Here is an 18,997-nt window from a genome sequence, read left to right on the forward strand (position 1 = left end):
ATGTATTCCATTTTAGAAAACGATGGCATCTTCTATTATAAGGAATCTCTATATGTTCATTTTTGTTTGAGGCTCATGCCCATCAGTGTTTGGGAACCAAGCTGTGTCAGGAGGATCAAACCAGGCCCTGTGTTTTTGCATCTGGCCCTCCCAGATGCAAAGTATGAGCTCAGTCCTTTGATTGTCTTTCTAGCCTAAGAACTCTACTTTGTAATGAAGAGACCAAACCTGGTGATTCAGTTTCTCAGGGATACTGCAGATTTGTTGGATGAGTTTCAAGAGGGGTTGAGGGTGAGGGTTTGTGTAAAAGCTTGTGCTCTAGCCTTTTGAGCAATCTCCCAGACCTAATTTTTTTCAGCCTTTCAAATCTTCCAATTTTAGTATATGAGCTGCCAAAGCAAGCACATCAGCCTTTCAAATTATGAGCTGTTGATTTTTTTTCACTAAGTATAACCTTGGAGTCAAAATGGAAAGTTCTATGTTTTATTATAAATGTTATTTTCACAATGATTTTTAGATAATCTTTAAAGCAATCACAGACAGTCAAAAATAAATTTGGCTATTTTGATTTTCTGTGCTAATAAATGCAAATAAAATTAAAGAATAAAATAAACTCAGTCTCAATCTATATATAAATAACAAAAATCTTTATTATCAGCAAAGGATGATAAAAACCAACAAAGCAAAAGCATACAAAAAATCTCTTAAAATGTTTATTTTTATAGGAGTAGCTGACAATTTTCTGTTAAGTTTTGGTTCACTGTTAAAATAAGCATTTCTTAACTTGAAAAAAATCCATTCAAGTCTTGAGGTAAAGAATTTTAACTAAAAACCTATCCTCATTTTTAAAAGAAAAGATGTAAAAGAAAATATTCCTAAATCTTCTTTACCATAAGTAACCATTATCTTTTCTCGTTTATTCTTCAGATTGCAAAGTCACCATTCACTAATCAAGCACCAAAACTAATGCATTTACCAATTCATTCAAACACAGAGAAATACAACCATCCATATATAATACTTTTTTTTAATTTATCAACATTCTTATGCCAAAAGACATGGTTTGGAAAGGCAAAGCAATAGAAATTTTAGGTCTCCAAGCTCTGGCAGGGAATCAGTCGGAGTCTTCATCATCAAGATAGTCCTCGGCATTGCTTAATGTCCGAACTGAATCTTTAAAGAAAAAAAAAAAAGGAGGGAAATTATAAATCACTCAAACTGTTTTCTTTTTTGATGTTCCTGACTAGTCAACAGAATTTATTATTATTATTATTAAATATTATTATCATTATATTTTCTCTTGCTACAAAGACTGTACTTTTTCTAAGAATCTTTTTTTGACTTTAGGGGTTTTTTTAGCCTTGCTGTTGAGTTTCTATTGCCAGAACATATAAATATACAAGTCTGCTTCTTAGACATGCAGACCAGTGAACACATGACGATAAGGGACCAGTGATCTTTATACAATGGCATCACCACATGCACTGAGACCAAAGTGGAACACATCAGAAGCCCCCTATACTCAGGCCCATGACAAGTACACGTGACAGCCTTACCTGTATGCAAGGTCAATGGGTAGAAAGAGAACTAATAAGGGGACAAAAGGCAAAGAAAGAGAATGAAAATATAGAAGCTTCAATTTTACATTAGAAATATTGGTAAAGTATAGAAACAAAAGAATGAAAATTAAAAATTTTTAAAAACTGAAACAAAAAGTTAGACTCCACTCTGTGAAATCAACCATGAAAGGGTATAAAGAAAGACATTGTGCCTTTGCTGTTTAACTATTCAACTGGTCAAATTCCTATCACAAAAAGATTATAATAGGTATCATTTTCAGAGAAAATCTGAAAAGCAGTTACCTACATATTGTTGGAAATCAAGAAATAAATTGTTTTAAATATATACATATAAAATCAACAACAGCCAGATCATGGCCTTTAACAACTCTCCCCCAAAGCTCACTGAAGACATGAATAAATTAATCCTGGTTTGGAAAAGAAAATACAAATGGTGGATGTGGAAACGCATGTCATGCCATTAAGCAAGGATCTTATCAATGACAGCAATATTTTGTTTTTGCTTTTAGGCCATACCAAACAATGCACAGGGCTTACTTCTGGCTCTGTGGTCAGGATCACCCTGGCTTTTCTGTGGAGACCAGATGTGGTCCTGAGGATTAAGCCAGGATCTGCAGCATGCACGGTAAGAAACTTAACCCTTGTACTATCTCTCTGACCCCTTTTTAAAAAAAAATAAGACAAAGATAAAAAGCAAAGCTCTTCCCCTTCCACTTTCCTACCACACCCCTCTGTTTTGACCATTTAATATATTCTTTGTCCTTCAATGGCTTCTTTCACTTTTTACTTTAACTTCATTTCTCCTATAGGAATACAAAGATGACTTACTAGGGTACACACTTGCTCTAAATGTAAAACAAAAGGCAGTAATGAGCTGGGCAAGTCAGTGTATCCCCTTCCTTCCTTTTATGGACTTCTCTGAGATGCAGTTTCTCTGGAAATGTCTCAGAGGCCAAATGCCAAGGGATGCACTATATCCTCCGTTTCTCCGAGCAGCAGAGCAGTCCAAACTCTCCCCTACTCCACTTTCCAGTCTCCCTGTCCTAGATTCATATATTCAATCTCAATCTCTGTCTGTCTCTCATATCTCTCATTATTATTTTTTTTATATCTAGCAGTTCTCAGAAATCACACCTTCCAGTGCTCAATATGAATGGGATTGACAATATGGGATGCCAGGGATGAAACCCAGGTTAGGTACATGCAAGACAATCACCTTACCTGATAACTACCACTCCAGCCCCTCGTTTTATTTTTTAATTGAATTTTAAGGGAAGGAAACAATAAGAAAAGAACTGTGAAAATTTATAAAATTTCTACAGATGGCTGGAGACACTATACATTGTATAGCCCGGCAGGGGTCTCAAACTCAATTTACCTAGGGCAGAAGGAGGCAAAGTCAGGGTGATCCTTGAGTGCAAAGCAATAGTAAGTCTCGAACATCGGGGGGTGTGACCCAAACAACTAAAACAAAACAAAACAAAAAAAGATTCCTCTAAGGCAGGGCCACAAAATGTTGTATGGAGGGCCGTTTGCGGCCCGCGAATTTGAGACCCCTGGTAGAGTGTTTGTCTTGCATGCAGCCAATCCAGATTAGATCCTTAGCACACCCATGTGGTCCCATGAGCCAACCTGGAGTAATTCCTGAGAGCACTGCCATAATTAAACCCTGATTACAATCAGGTGTGGGCCCAAAACAAAACAAATAAAAATTTCATAACTAGGGCTGGAGAGATAGTATGGGTATAAGCTGCTTTCCATGCATGTGGCCAAGCCAGGTTCAATCTCTGGTGGTGTACCATATGATCTCCAGAGCACTGACAGGAGTGATTCCTGAGTGTAAAGCCAAGAGCAACTCCTGAGAACTGCTCAGCATGCTCCTCCTCCCACAATTTATAACAATGTAAAATTTCATTTTTTGGCTCAGGCCCTAATATTACCCACTTAACAGATTCATTAACTAATCTATACAAATTTGGAAGTAGGATTCAAGGTAATGTAGAATGAACAGAGGAAAGGGACCCCTCCACCTCCAATGTCATTCTAACTTGTTAGAATTGCTTGTTAGAACTGCAGAAAGCTAAGAGGAAAGGGGAAGAAGAATTTGCCAATTGCCAACCTCAGGTTCAGCTGCTCATGTAGAACCTTATGCATAAAACCAACTGGAGCAAGTATTTTCTTCTTTTATTACTACCAAGTATAATAGGGTGTTCTTTGGCTGACACCAACAAACTCATAATATGGGAAAAAATGGGAAGTCAGTGGCAGAGAAAGAAGTTAGAGCACAGTGCCATTTCCTAAGCCAACAAAGGCAGTGAGGCTAGGAGGTCCTCCTTAAGTGCAAGTGTCTCCCAGGACTACATCAATGTCTTCTCAATCAAACTATAGCTGGGACATACAGCTATATACACCCAAAACTATGGTACATAGTTTTTCTCTCATTAGAAACCACACATGCATGAGCAGAACCACATATGTATGAGACATTACTTCCAAGAAAGGCTTGCTCTAACAGTGACCATTCGCGGCTTAAATAATTCAAGAATCCCAAACTACTTATTGAGTAATAATATAGCTAAATATAAAATAAAACTTTGGAACAAATGCATATCTGTAATAAAAGATAAAAAATAGGAGATTCTTGATACAAGATTTGAATTATCTGACACCTGAAAAGAAGTAAATCTGGGAAGCTCCCCTGAAGCCATGAAGAACAGGAAATTTTTGCCATTTTTGATGGGATAAAGCAGGAAACCTGAGAATTGTTTTGTTGCTTCTGCTAGGAATGGGAGATGTAACAGCATATATGCTCTTTGCTTACAAAATAAAGGATGCCTAAGGGAGAAGTAAGTTTCCTAAGTGTTTAAAAATAAATGAAAATTCAATTCAAATGCTAAAAATGCTAAAAGCAGGTATCAGTATCTCATTACATAAGCATGCAATCTCAGAAAAATGATAATGCCTCAAGTTAAGATGGAAATAAACACACTCAGTTTCTATTATGGCTATTTCTTAAACACTATTTTACCACCAACAAGAATCATTCTAACAGAAAAACTTAGGTTTGGACTGAGTATTAATAGAAAAGACTAATGGAAACTGAGCACTCCATTGCTAATGGGAGGTTTTGGAATGGTGTGTCATGATCTGTGCATACTTCAAATGGATTATTAAATACATTTGTGAATTAAGTAGTAAATACAAGAGGAACATTTTGAAAAATGAGGAAATTTATGAATAATACCTCTAACCAAATCATCTACTTTTCTTTTGGAAGGAGGGGATATAAAGGAGGGGGCAGGGAAGTTCAAGGCACATGTTCCCCAAATTTCTTTTAGGAATGATCACCATAGAGTAAATCTTGCAGGACACATTCAATAAACTACATACTGAAAGCACAAATAAACTGCCGAACTGCTAGTCTCTATATAGCACTTATGAGTGTTTTTACACTTTTGGAGGGGGGTTTGATTTTGGGGCCACACCCAGCAGTGCTCAGGGGTCACTCATGGCTCTGTGCTCACGAATCACTCCTGCAGGCTCAGAGAACCATACGGAATGCTGGAGATCAAATCCAGGTCATCTTCCCCTCTGTACTATTGCTCTGACCATGTTTTATACTTCTTAACACAGCCACAGAAACTCTGCCCTTTTTTTTAACAAATTATTTTTTTTTATCAATCGATATATTTATCTTTAAAAATAGCCACATGAGGGCCCGGAGAGATAGCACAGCGGCGTTTGCCTTGCAAGCAGCCGATCCAGGACCAAAGGTGGTTGGTTCGAATCCCGGTGTCCCATATGGTCCCCCGTGCCTGCCAGGAGCTATTTCTGAGCAGACAGCCAGGAGTAACCCCTGAGCACCGCTGGGTGTGACCCAAAAACTAAAAAAAAAAAAAAAAAAATAGCCACATGAACTTTTTCTTTAAAAATCACCTACAAGAGGCCAACATGATAATATAGCAGATAGAGTGCTCGCCTTGCACATGACCCATTCAGATTCATTTCCCAGTATCCATAAGGTCACCTGGGTCTGCCAGGAGTGATTCCTGACAACAGAGCCACAAATAACTTCTGAGCACCACCAGATGTGCCTCCCAAAACAAACAAACAAAACAAAAAACCCTACATTAAAAAGCATGAAAAATTTAAAAATTTAAAAAGAAAAATAAACATCCATAGTACTAAGACTAGATAAAAACAATTGTCTAGAGTAACTCTGATGACAATGTTATCCTCCTTTATTATTTTTTATTTTGTTGTTTCGTTTTTTGTTTTGGGGCCACACCCAGCAATGCTCAGGGGTTCCTCCTAGTTCTGTGATCAGAAATCACTCCAGGCAGGCTCAGAAGACCATTTATTGATGCCAGAGATCAAATCTGGGTCATCTGCATGCTAGGCAAGCACTCTACCCACTGTGCTATCGCGCTGGCCCATGTTATCCTCCTTTAAAATGGAAACAAAATATAATGATGGAGCTGCTAAATATTTTATTTAAAAACCTTTTAGAGATAACTATTCAAAAAAAAAGATCTAAAAGAGAAGGGAAAGGTCACAATTCTCTTATAAATGTGTTGGCAAGCAAGTTACTTACAACTCACTGCAATGACTCAATATAATACAGGTATATATTTTTTAATAATTAAAATAAAAATGTTCCCTTCAAGTTATTTGCAAGGGGGGCTATGGGGTTTCTTCTGATATAATGAAGTGAACATAAAATGTTCCAAAGTTAGAAGACTGGTATGGAGAGACAGTACAGTGGATAGGGTTTGGCCTTGTAACAGTCTACCCGAGTTTGATCCTCGGCACTAAATGAGCCCACTAGGAGTGATCTATGAGAACAGAGACAGGAGTAAATCCTGAGTAGTACTGGGTATGGCCCCCCAAAATTTAAAACAAAACAAAAGAGAAAATTCTGCTAAATTAAGAGTTCCAATTTAGACCAACAGTACTAAAACTGAAAATCAGAATTACCTGAAAAGATTTTTAAAGAAATTATTTTCTTAAATATTTATCCTGAGAGCATCAGAGGAGAAAAAAGGATAGAAACCAGTTTACCTGTGCCTTGCTTCTTCTTCAGGAGAGATGCACAGGCAGCGTTAGTTGCCATATCCAGAGCCAGTTTCTTCTCATTGTTTCTTAAGTCTGTCCTAGCACCTTCCCCAAGACAAGAAAAGAAAATTAGGTGAATCTTTTTAAAGCAGTCTAACATCCTTCCACAAAAACTATTCAATTTTGGCAAAATTAGGTAGAGAACAATTTTGAACAAACAAAAAATAGTAAAAATGTATTTGGCATCTTTAATATCAGGGAGCTGGGGCCAGAGTTACAGTACAGCAGGCACTTGTCTTGCATGTGATAGACCAAGTTCAGTCCTCATTATGCATATGGTCCCCTGAGTACCACCAAGAGTGATTCCTGAGCACAGAGCCAGGAGTAGCCATAGGAACTGTTAGATATGGCTCCACTTATGAAACTATAACTTTGGAGCCAGGAAAATAATTCCAAGGGTTCAAGTATGCCTTTTATGTGGGAGGACCTGGTTCAACCTCCAGCACATGTGCCTGCCCAGTGCACTGGTCCCCAAGATTATCAGGCCCAAGTAGCACCATACCATAACTCTGGGTCCATGCTCTAAGTCATAAGACCCACATTGCCAGGTGACTAAGATGGCTTCCAGGTCCCTGAACAATGCTGGGGAGAAGCATTAGAGGAAGTAAAAATTATCCAATACAGCTTTTTCCTTCCAAGTTCTTAAAGAACTACATGTGAGGGTGTGGGAGTGATAGTATAGTGGATATATACCCTTGCTTTGCACACAGCTAACCTGGGCACAATGTCTACTGCAGGGTTTGGCCCCCAAACAAACCAAATAATTGCATATTAACAGCCCAGTAGAATTTACTGTCCCTATATTAACTGGTTGCATGTGCCTCTGCACAAGGTTTTTAATATTAAAATAATTTTTTGGTTTAAAGCCTTTAGAAAAATCATATTGGGTTGTGCCTGAGGAAATTACTTTCATGCATTTAGTAGAATATCAACAGAAAACCTAAAATAATACATTGTTCCCGTACTTTAACTTCTCCTGACTTTTCTCCTAGTTTTTTGTCATGATAAAAATTACATGAGAACTCACAAATTAATTCTCGTTGTTTGTTAAAGACAGAAAAAAATGCTGAAGTTTGCAGAAAAATAGATACAGTCCATTTCATGTTCAATAAGTTTCTTTTCTCTTCTCATTTTGTTTGTTTGTTTTTGTTTCTGGATCACACCCACCAGTGCTCAGGGGACCTTATATGGTGCAGGGATCAAAACCAAGTTGGCTCTGTGCAAGACAAACACCCTACCCATTGTACTATTGCTCCAGCCCCTTTGGAAGACCCAATTCAAATTGGTACAAAAGGAGAATCAAGAAATCCTTTTTCATTCTCTGTATACCAAGCACATTACTTAGCACAAAGCAGCACAGTGCAGACACAGCATTCTTTCTTCACAGAATAAGACTTTCCTAAGAGAATAGGGACCTCAGCAGCTTTACCCAGTTTTATTAAAAAAGAACTACTTAAGAGGAACTTCATTTTTGATGTGCTTTGTTTTGTGGAGGACTGTGTAGTGCTGGGGATCAACATGGGGCTCTCTCATGCAAACACACACTCCAGTCCTTTTGTGTTACTTCCTGACTCAAAGTGGATGCCCTTTGTATGTATACCATAAAGAGGCTCATGAGTACACCACAATTTCTCTTTCTCTCTCTCTCTTCCCTCCTCTCTGTTTCCTTCTAAGGCCCTTTAATCCTATAGACATAAATGGTGAAGTTCTTAGAAAAAGATCTGTCATTTTATAGCGGGCAAGGTTTTAATTTCTTTCTTTTTTTTTTTTTTTTTTTTGTGGTTTTTGGGTCACACCCGGCAGTGCTCAGGGGTTTTTCCTGGCTCCGTGCTCAGAAATTGCTCCTGGCAGGCACGGGGGACCATATGGGATGCCGGGATTCGAACCGATGACCTCCTGCATGAAAGGTAAATGCCTTACCTCCATGCTATCTCTCCGGCCCAAGGTTTTAATTTCTAACCAAAAACTTCCATATATCAATCCCAATAATTTCACCTGATTGTAAGAACTCTAGAGGGTCAGTGAGAAACTATAGCAGGGAGAGCGCCTGCCTTCTATGCAGTAGAAATAACTTTGATACCCAGCTCTGCAAATGGTCACCTGAGCACCACCAAGAGTGATCCCTGTGCACAATAGGAATAAGCCTCTGCCCTCCCCTCCAGCAAACAAATAAAAAACAAACCAAAAAAAAAAAAAACAACCCCCAAAAACCCCTAAAAACCCTCCATGATACAAGTAAAGTAGAGGCTAAAAATTTCAGGATTAAAATGAGGAACATATTGTTCTTCTAAGTATTTCAAATGATGTAATTAGAAGTGGCAAATTTTCAAGGACCACATGAACACAACATATACTTTACCTTTTGCTAGGAGCAATTGGACAATATCTGCATAACCCTTCCAGGCAGCTGCATGCAAAGCTGTGTCTCCCAACTTATTCTATGGTGATAAAAAAAAAGAAAAAAAAGAAAAGCATTGGCTTTATATTTTATTTTCAAAATGTGGACTGAAAATACTCATGCAATTATGAAAACATTTATACAATCATATGACATTCCAAAGAGGAAAAGAAAATCCGGGAGGAGAGGCAAGTCATTTCTGGATGTGGAATGGGATTAGATGTGGAATGAGAAATAGAACATGAAATGGCAGCACACAAGTAGAAATACAGATGTCTGCAGAGGGAAATTTTACAGGGAGAGAGGCAACTGCACTTCCAGAGCAACCAAGCAGAAATCAGGAATCGGAGATGCCTGGGGACGGTAGAGCAGGAATAAGAAATGAGTGCAAAACCAAGGGTACAAGGTGAAAAGATACACGAGGAGTGATTAGAACATCAGAACCCGAGATCACTTTCCTCTATCCTTGCTATCAGGTTACCCAGTGATGGTAGAATTACCCGTTCAAGAAATCAACCAGAGGAGCTGAGCAGAAGGCACAACACACAAAGTGCATGCCTAGTCTGCCAGCACCTGGGTTCAATCATGTGGTGCCAAGAACACTGCTGGGAGCAAACTTTAAGCACAGAAGCAGGAGAAATGGCCTCTCAGAATGATTTATCTCATACACAGGACATAAATATACAAAGTAGGAGCATAACAAATGCCCAATGTAATAGAAATGAAGGACATGAGCAATGGTCTTCAGTAGGAAACTTGCCATTGAGGGACAGCAGTGGGGTAGGTAGGTGGGACAGGATGGGACGAGAACTCTACAGCAGGGGTGGAGGGAAGGGGTCACTATAGGAGGAGGGTGCTGAAAGGTGGTGAAGTGTTACAATGCATAATACTATGTCAGTAACAACACCATAAAGCATAGTGCATCAAAAGAATTATTTTAAATGCCTGTCATAAGCAGGCTGGTGAATGGGAGAGAAATTGGGGACATTTTCAAGAAAGTAGACACTGGCAAAAAGATTTGTGTTAGAACATTGCATGACTAAAAACCCAATCATAAAAAACTCTGTAATCCATCATAACTCAAAAATGAAAATGTTTAAAAACTGCCTCTGATCATGAATGAAAGGTACATTGTACATTGTAAGACTGAAACTCACTCAATCATGAAAAACTTTGTAATCACAATATTTAAATAAAAGGGAAAGTAAAAAAAACGAAAAAAAATGCCTCTGAGCACCTGAGGTAACCCACAAATAAACAAACAAACAGCAACAGAGAGACAGAGACAAAGAGAGAAACACAGAGATAATTTAACCAGATAATCGACAAGCTCATGAAACGTTTGGGGGAGGGGGTACAAGAGGGAGGAAGCAGTAAGGCCAGGATGGAACTGAAAGTAGAAGCTTGGTGAAAAACCTCCACACTACATAGTCAGGCTCTCTCTCAGCTGCCTTTACCAACCTGATGGCCCCACGGTGTTGAATCTAGTATGTTCCCTAGGTATGAGGTTGGAGGAGACCTCTCCAGTGAAGCTAAATAGCCATATCGATGGAAAAGGGAAGTCCTTCCACTACATCTAGGTAGAAACCAAATTTTAAGAAAGCCCAAATCCATCATTTTACCCTATAGAACAACCCACAGACAAAAGACATGAGGATAAACAATCTCCCACCACAAGATATGAGCTGTCTAGACACTAAGGAAATAGCAAATTAAATGAATGATCACAGAAGAGGCAATGACTAGCAGAAAATACCTTAAAACTATAGTTTATAAAAGAAATATATATTGATATTACATGATGAAACACAAAAGTGAAACTCTGAACAGAGAAACCAGCTGTTCCAGGCCTGTAAACCTAATCTACAGAAAGTATAAATGAGTGTTGTTTTAAGTACTCTGATAAGTTTCTAGTAACTTGTTACAAACTGAAGAGATGACCAATAGAGCTGCAAGTAATTTTAAAAGTAACTAAAATATAAAGTTAAGAAAAAAAAAACTTTAAGAAAAAAATAAAGCAAGATTTGATCTAAGACAGGGGTCTCAAACTCAATTTACCTGGAAGCCGCAGGAGGCAAAGTCGGGGTGATCCTTGAGTGCAAAGTCAGTAGTAAGCCTTGAACATTGGGGGGTGTGACCCAAACAACTAAAACAAAACAAAACGAAAAAAGATTCCTCTAGGGCAGGGCCACAAAATGCAGTTCTGAACTAAAGAACAAGGAAAATGCTCAGATAAAAAAATAATTTTTGAAAGAGACTGATATATGGCTCAAGAGGTCAAGCACATGTGTGCATGTATGATGCTCTGGGTTTGAACACTAGCAGAGTGACTCTTTCTCCTACAATGCAAAGAGGCCTTGGCACCCCAATCCCTGACTGCCACATATGCCTCTTTCATTCTAAAATCAAAGCCATAAAAAAAAAAAAAACATACAAGGTAATTTTGTAGGCTGAAAGGGTTCGCCCTCATCACTGCGAGAAAACTCACACTAAAGTGTATCAATGAAAAGAACACTGAAGACAAAGTGAGCTAGAATAAAAGCAGATTCACAAATGAATGGAAGTCAAAATGGCATCACACTTCTCTAAAGCCACCCTGAAGCAAGATTTCAAGGAAACATGCACATGTGATTTGAGAGACATTATTTTCAGCCTATTCTGCAGCAAGTAACTAATCCTCATTTTTTTGACCTTATTAATCTCCATGATGATGTTCTTCAACAAAGAGAAAGGAGGCAGAAATGTGAAGATGCAACATGGCACAACAATGAAAGTGCCCAGGAGGATAGCAACCAGCAGCAGAAAATAAGCTACTTAAACTGGAAAATGAGGACTGAAAGATCCAGGAGACAAAAAAGTGACAGAATAGATAATCAAGGTGTAAAATAATCTGAACAGTGTTTACACAAATTTTTGTGACAAAAACATCTAAGTAAAAGTCAAGTATAGAAACAAATATTGCCAGATAAGAGAGAAAGTTAGCACTAGAAAATGAGAAGTGAGGCAGAAAATGAGTTTAAATTTTCAATTCTGAAACAGGCTACCAAAATATATACATCAGTGACAGATGACAAAACGGCTGTACACATATTACTTAGGGCCAGGAAGGTATCAAGAAGAAAGAGCCTTGAAGTTGGAAGTGATGCATGAGGATTTCAGTAAATATTCAGGGCCTTAAACAATTTGATCATTGGAACAGAAATACTTTTTAAACTTTGTACTGTGTATCTTGATGAAATGTTTATAAAAATATAATAAGTGGGTAAAGATCATACAAGACAGTAAGGTTTTACATGCCCATCAGATGTGCAAAAAGAACAGTGGAGGGTATTAAACAACTTCTATAGAAGCAAACTTACCTGCTGGTTCAATTCAATATTTGGTTGAGTAAATAGCACTTCCACTATATCTGAAATTCAAGTAGAAGAGTTACTGTATTAAGAATGAAAATGAAAATAAAAGGTCTGCTAAGACTAGGCATAATAATTTCAGAAGGTAAAGTAGTATTAGTTGGGAATTTGTTCCCAACTAATTTTTTATATGAAGATATAATATCTAACTAGAAAATAACTTTACACTCACAACACTTCATTTTCTTTTTCTTTTCATTTTTCTTTTTTTTTTTTTTGGGGGGGGGGTTGGGTCACACCTGGCAGCACTCAGGGGTTACTCCTGGCTTCACGCTCAGAAATCGCTCCTGGCAGGCTCAGGGGACCTTATGGGGTGCCGGAATTCGAACCGATGACCTTCTGCATAAAAGGCAAACGCCTGACCTCCATGCTATCTCTCCGGCCCCAACACTTCATTTTTCATGCAGCTCATCTGTGCTCATCTTAGACAGCATATAATAGCTATATTAAGACAGGCTACTTTGGGTAGATAGTATTTTTCCTTTGGCTATGCTACTTAATTTGTTGAGTTCTTTGTTTTTCATCATTGTCAAATAAATTTTTTATGTATGAATCAAAGAAACATAAGAGAGGGTAAGTTGAATTGAAAGGCAGGTTCAATACATTTAGAAGCTCAATTTTCATCACCCTTGAATGTAACAGAGACCCTGGGAAAAGACTAATCTAGAGCAATTGTTGCTGTTCTTTATCTCCGAAGATCAAACAAAGACTTTGTTTGAATTTATTATTGTTTTCCTCTGGCCTTTCCAAGCATGGAGAGGAAAGGAAGTTTCCACTCTTTTAAGTGAGTGATATCCATAGAGTAAGAAAACAAGATTCCAGGAACATGGCTATTGGCTGATGTTCTAAAGAATTTGCAAAGAATACTTATTTTTGTCTTGCTTTTAGTAATAATTCTTTTTTGTTTTTTTGTTTTTGGGTCACACCTGGCAACACTCAGGGGTTACTCCTGGCTCAACACTCAGAAATCTCCCCTGGCAGGCTCAGGGGACCAGATGGGACGCCGGGATTCGAACCACTGTCTTTCTGCATGCAAGGCAACTGCCTTACCTCCATGCTAGCTCTCCGGCACCGAGTAATAATTCTTTTTTGTTTGTTTGTTTTTTTGGTCACACCTGGCAGCACTCAGGGGTCACTCCTGGCTCTATGCTCAGAAATCGCCCCTGGCGGGCACGGGGGACCATATGGGATACCGGGATTCGAACCACTGTCCTTCTGCATGGAAGGCAAATGCCTTACCTCCATGCTATCTTGCCGGCCCCTGTATAATTCTTAAGCAAAGCACATTTTCAGCGGCACAGATATTTATGATAATAAAGTGAAATACCTTTGTGGCCTCCATGACAAGCCCAGTATAAGGCAGTACTCCCAGCTTTGTCTAAGCCATTAACACCGACTCGGTTGTCCAAACATTCTCGTAACCAACTCAAGTTGCCTGAAAAAAAATTTACATTTGTGAGACAAAAGTACATTTTTAGTTTTATTTTACTATCAGATAAGATTCATCCTGCATGGATTAATCCAAAACTCCAAAAATAAGACCAGCCAGGCAATGTGGTACATTTTGACATCAAATTTATTTCATTTATTTATTTTTTTGGTTTTTGGGCCACACCTGGCGGTGCTCAGGGGTTACTCCTGGCAGGCACGGGGGACCATATGGGACACCAGGATTCGAACCAAACACCTTTGGTCCTGGATCGGCTGCTTGCAAGGCAAAGACCGCTGTGCTATCTCTCCGGGCCCGGACATCAAATTTATTAATGGAAAGCACTAACATCATTTTTACATGGGAAATTAATGGAAACAGTGACCTAAGTGAGTCTTCTTTAAAAATGTTTTATTTCGTATAAAAAATTGTTGTTTCCTTTGTAAAATTCTAGAACCTAAGAAGAGAATCAAGTCAAAAACAGTTTCATATTTAAAATGTATTTTCTGTTCTTGCCAGAATTCACTGAATAATTTATTCAAAATTTCTAATTTTACATGTAATGGTATAATTATTAATATAAAATTCTCTAACTAGTGCCTTAAGTAGCTAACTGACAAAGATTTTTTTTATAAATTAATTTTATTTAAAGACCATGTATCACATACTTAGCAGTTAATTATAATATTTTTGTTTCCAGGTAAGTAGAAGAGAAATTATTTTAAAAAATAAATAAATAAATAAGAAGAAATAAAAACAATACAGAAATAAGCAAATTTGTGAAAAGTACTGTATCTCACAATGAGGTCATTAATGTCATCTGCTAGTTGTACTTCCGTACCATCCTAAATCCCTTTACACCCTTTGGCCCTCAAAGCTCACTTGTCTTAAATACACTTCATATGCTATACTTACAAATAACCTTGCAATGATCTCTTACAAATCTTTCTCCCTAGGCTCTCTGAGCTCTGGAAGACAGAATAAGACTTGCCACACTTGCCACAGAGATTTTAGGTAAAGTTGATTACTGTTGATTACAATTGTCAACTACAATTTTTTGTTTGGGGCACACCCAGTGGTGCTAAAGGGTTGCTCCTGGCCCAGCACTCAGGAATTATTCCTGGCAGGCTCAGAAAACCACATCTAATGCTAGGAGCACTGCAAAGGCAAGGCAAACACCAGACCTACTGTACTACTATATTTCCAGCCCCTTTTGACTATAATTTTAATATTAAAACCATACTTATCTCTGTAGAAAGAGAGTAGGCAGAACAGATCACCTCGGAGAATGCAAAAGATTTCAATGGAAAGTTTTAGAATTTGATCTAGTGGTTAGTTACATGGGTGCAATCACTTGTTAATTCATCAAACTAAATAATTAAAATCTGTGCTTCTTATGGTGCATCTTACAATCTCCCCCATCCGACCCCCATAAGGTACACTTACCTCTTTTTGCAGCTTCATGCAGAGGATTGTCAATCGATTCTGCCTGCTCAGCCACTAGATTGAAAAGAAAAAGTACAAATCAAATGTTACATGACACACAAATTATTTACTTCAAATGCTGATTCACTCACCCAAATGATCTTGAACGAAAAGTCACCCAAATGGTTCACAACAATAGAGCTTCCCTGACTTATTGTGGGTTAAAAATAAATAAAATAGAAACAGAAAATCCAATTGATGTTACCAGCTTTAAAAGAAGTTGAATTATGTGTTAGATGAAAGGAAGCTAAACAATTAGGTAATTAACAACAATTAACTGGGGGTAAGAAAACAAACACATTCATTAACTAGAAGCAGAAACAAAAACAGACCCCAGATTCACAGTCTGCACACCATTAGTCAAGTATTTAACAAACAACCAGTGAAAGCAACACAAAAGAAAGCATGTGATGCTCATTGACATTCTGGAACATGTTTGTTTTAAGTATGGGTGAAAAGAACCGTTTCCCCTCGTAGGGAAACCCGTGTAAGGAGTGGCAGAAGAAAAACTACTTTTCTCCCTGAATTCAGAAAAGGGAATGAGCATTCCTATCTCTAAGAAAAACATGCTCACAGCAGTTCCAGAATTACTAGTTAGTACAGACTTCAGACTTACCCTCTCTCTCTCCTGCCATAAGGGCTTTGGCAAGGCTCCCACTTTTCTACTGGGGACCCAAAGCTACAGAGGAATATTTTGCAACCTGGATATTAATGACAGCTGAAATGGAGTACATGCATATCTGAGATTTCAAAGCAGGGTATAAATGTTTGAAACTTTTGTTTTTCATTTTTTAACCCAGGATAATACTATTCCTATAGTATAACAAGGAGGGCTTCTGTACTATATCCTAAGCCATGGAGCACATTTTCCCTCCCAAAGCTTTGAAGTGCCTTCCACAAAATTTTCTAAGCCTTAGCCCCACTCCTTGAAATGGGAGCCTAATGCCAAATGGCCTACTGATCTAATGATTCATCCAAAGTTGAAAGGAAACCAATGATTTGAAACAAACCCTCTCATCATGGGGAAATGAGAGTTTTCCCTTACATGGGGAAACTAAGTTCAGTATTAGCATTTAAATGCCCTTTGTTACTAGAAAATAAAAGAAAACAGATTTAACCACTGCTCTTTAGATATTGTTCATCTTTATGCCTGTTCAAATGACAAGAGGCTACATCTCACTCCTAATATTCCCCCAAACTTCCCAAAGTAGTTCATGAACACCACCATCCCAAACATGCACTAATAAAGAAACTATCACAAAAGAAAGGGCACTTCAAAGGCATAACAAATCGTTCATGGAATTTTAACAGGAAAAAAAAATTCTGAGTTGTATAAAGCAACACTATGAAGTGCTTCTTACAGACCTTGGGTTCTTTCAAAAGTGGTACTAGGCAATATTTTTTAATGCTAAGAAAACAAGTTCAAAATGACCATGTTATAAAGAAGAGGCTCATGAAGAATATGTCAGAGACCGTCAATGATGCTGATAATTTCTCATTTATAACAGCAAGTAACCAGACAAATGAAAATGTAAATGGCAGAACAGTCGCCATAGGCATGCTTACCATAGTTGCTTGGGATTAATCCAGTTCTGCCCTTGGAAGTACCTTTCCACCAGTTGGTATCACTCTGATGAAAGAGTAATTAAATTAAGTAGTGTCAAATCCAGTTTTTATTCAGTCACTTTAAAATCTTGACTTGGGTGAGAGACATAATACAGTAAGCACTTGCCTTGCACTCATCTGGTCCAGATTTGATCTCCAACCTCACATATGGTCCCTGAGCACCACTGGGATTACTTGCTGAGTGCAAAAACAGGGTGTTGTCCTCTCCCCCACAAAATAATAAAACCTTCTGTTTCATGGAATATACCAGTTTTACAAAATATCCACTGGCCCTGGTCACAATGATAAAGGTTACTCAATCTAGCTATAGATGTTCCTTCCTTTTATCATTATATTACAAGTATTCACATAGTAAACACATTTCATCTTGGGGCCTTAACAATGAAACAAATCAGAAATAACACAAAACAAATCAAAAAAGTTACATTTAGTTCAGACTACCTACAGGAAACTTTGATGTAGAACTTAATTTCCCTTAAGTGTCAAGTTGTTCTTATATTTTTCTAAAGTTCTCTTTCTTTCATCTTTATATTTATTTTACAAACAGCTTTTGCGGGGGATGGAGTAGAGAGGCATACTCTACAGTGCTCAGGGCTTACTTCTGGCTCTGTACTCAGGGGTCAGTTTCTTCCTGACAGTGTTTGTGTACCATAAACACTACTGGGGATGGAAAAATGAATTACCCAAATGCAAGGCATCTTATCCCTTGAAGATAACTTTTTTTGTTTGTTTGTTTTTGGGTCACACCAGGTAGTGCTCAAGGGTTACTTCTGGCTATACACTTAGGGGTCATATGCTCAGGGGGTCATACGGGATGCCAGGGATAAACCCAATTCGGCCATGTTAAAGGGAAACATTCTACTCGCTGTACAACTGTTTCAGCTCTGGAGATAACGTTTATTTTAAAATTCAAACCTAAAAATTTAGAGAGTATAATGTACCTACTTGTACCTACCTCCCAATTTCACAAATTATTTACTCTTACCCAAAGTTGTTTCATATTCACTATCATCCTCATCTTTCCTTTCCTTAATATTTTAAAATAAACTACAGATATATTTTACTTTGTTTTAGAAAATAAGGGTTTTTCTGTGAATAATTATAATTCTATTATCACTACTTTAAATAAATTTAACAATAATTCTTTACTGTCAATATTGAGCTTAATAGTCACATTTTCAAAATAAATTTTTGGATTCCTGCCTTACAATCTGGGAATTCAAAAAAGGGCCATGTAATATAGATTTGCCTTGTTAGTCTCTTTAAAGTCTCACTTCATTATTTTTTCACAACTCATAATATACTTGATGAAAAAGCCCTTTCTATTCTATATAGCTTCAGTGTGAATTTTGCTTGTTGCATTCCTGCATTATTACTGAATGTCTCTTCTATTCTCTTTACTGAATATAAACTGGTCCTTAGTTCTAGAGACTGAATGAAATTCACACTGAGGGCTGGAAAGTTAGTACAGCAGGTAGGGTGCTTGCATCACCAGATATGACCCTAAAGCCAAAATAAATAAATCCACACTGAATTTTTTGGCAAGACCAATTCATAGACAGAATTAATTTCTTCTATTGGTATAAATAATATCAACTTGTCTCTTTTATTATATTATTAATAGCTATAGAGGTTGCAAAGTAGTGACATCCAAATTGTCTTGTTCCCTATTTACTTAAATGACTAGAGTATTTTTCTTTTCCTCATCTTTCTTTCATTACCCTAAAAGGAAACTCAAAGAGGAAAGGCAGAATAAATAACTGCCAACTATTTTCCTTAAAGCAGTCAAAATAGAAATTTAGATGTCTGTTTTTGGGTTATTTTTTGTTTGTTTTGGGGGGGCACATCTGGCACTGTTCAAGGGTTACTCCTGGCTATGTATTCAGGAATCATTCTTGGCAGTGCTTAGGGGAACCATACGGGATGCCTGGGATTGAACCTGGGTCAACCACAT

At 37.7% G+C, this 18,997-nt stretch overlaps 1 protein-coding gene across 1 annotated transcript in view; it reads right to left on the reverse strand.

Moving 5' to 3' along the window:
* Positions 1-634: 634 nt before the first annotated feature.
* Positions 635-18,997, reverse strand: part of OSTF1 (osteoclast stimulating factor 1) — an 81,148-nt gene continuing 62,785 nt past the window's right edge. The window contains exons 5-11 of the mRNA XM_049770812.1: positions 16,984-17,047; positions 15,379-15,432; positions 13,831-13,938; positions 12,453-12,502; positions 9,055-9,133; positions 6,642-6,740; positions 635-1,173 (exon numbers count right to left, since the gene is read on the reverse strand). Of these exons, the coding sequence (XP_049626769.1) occupies positions 1,115-1,173; positions 6,642-6,740; positions 9,055-9,133; positions 12,453-12,502; positions 13,831-13,938; positions 15,379-15,432; positions 16,984-17,047 (513 nt within the window). The 3' untranslated portion in view covers positions 635-1,114. The remainder of the gene's footprint in view (positions 1,174-6,641; positions 6,741-9,054; positions 9,134-12,452; positions 12,503-13,830; positions 13,939-15,378; positions 15,433-16,983; positions 17,048-18,997) is intronic.

This window comes from Suncus etruscus, chromosome 3 (genome assembly GCF_024139225.1).
Source record: "Suncus etruscus isolate mSunEtr1 chromosome 3, mSunEtr1.pri.cur, whole genome shotgun sequence".
NCBI classification, from domain to species: domain Eukaryota; kingdom Metazoa; phylum Chordata; class Mammalia; order Eulipotyphla; family Soricidae; genus Suncus; species Suncus etruscus.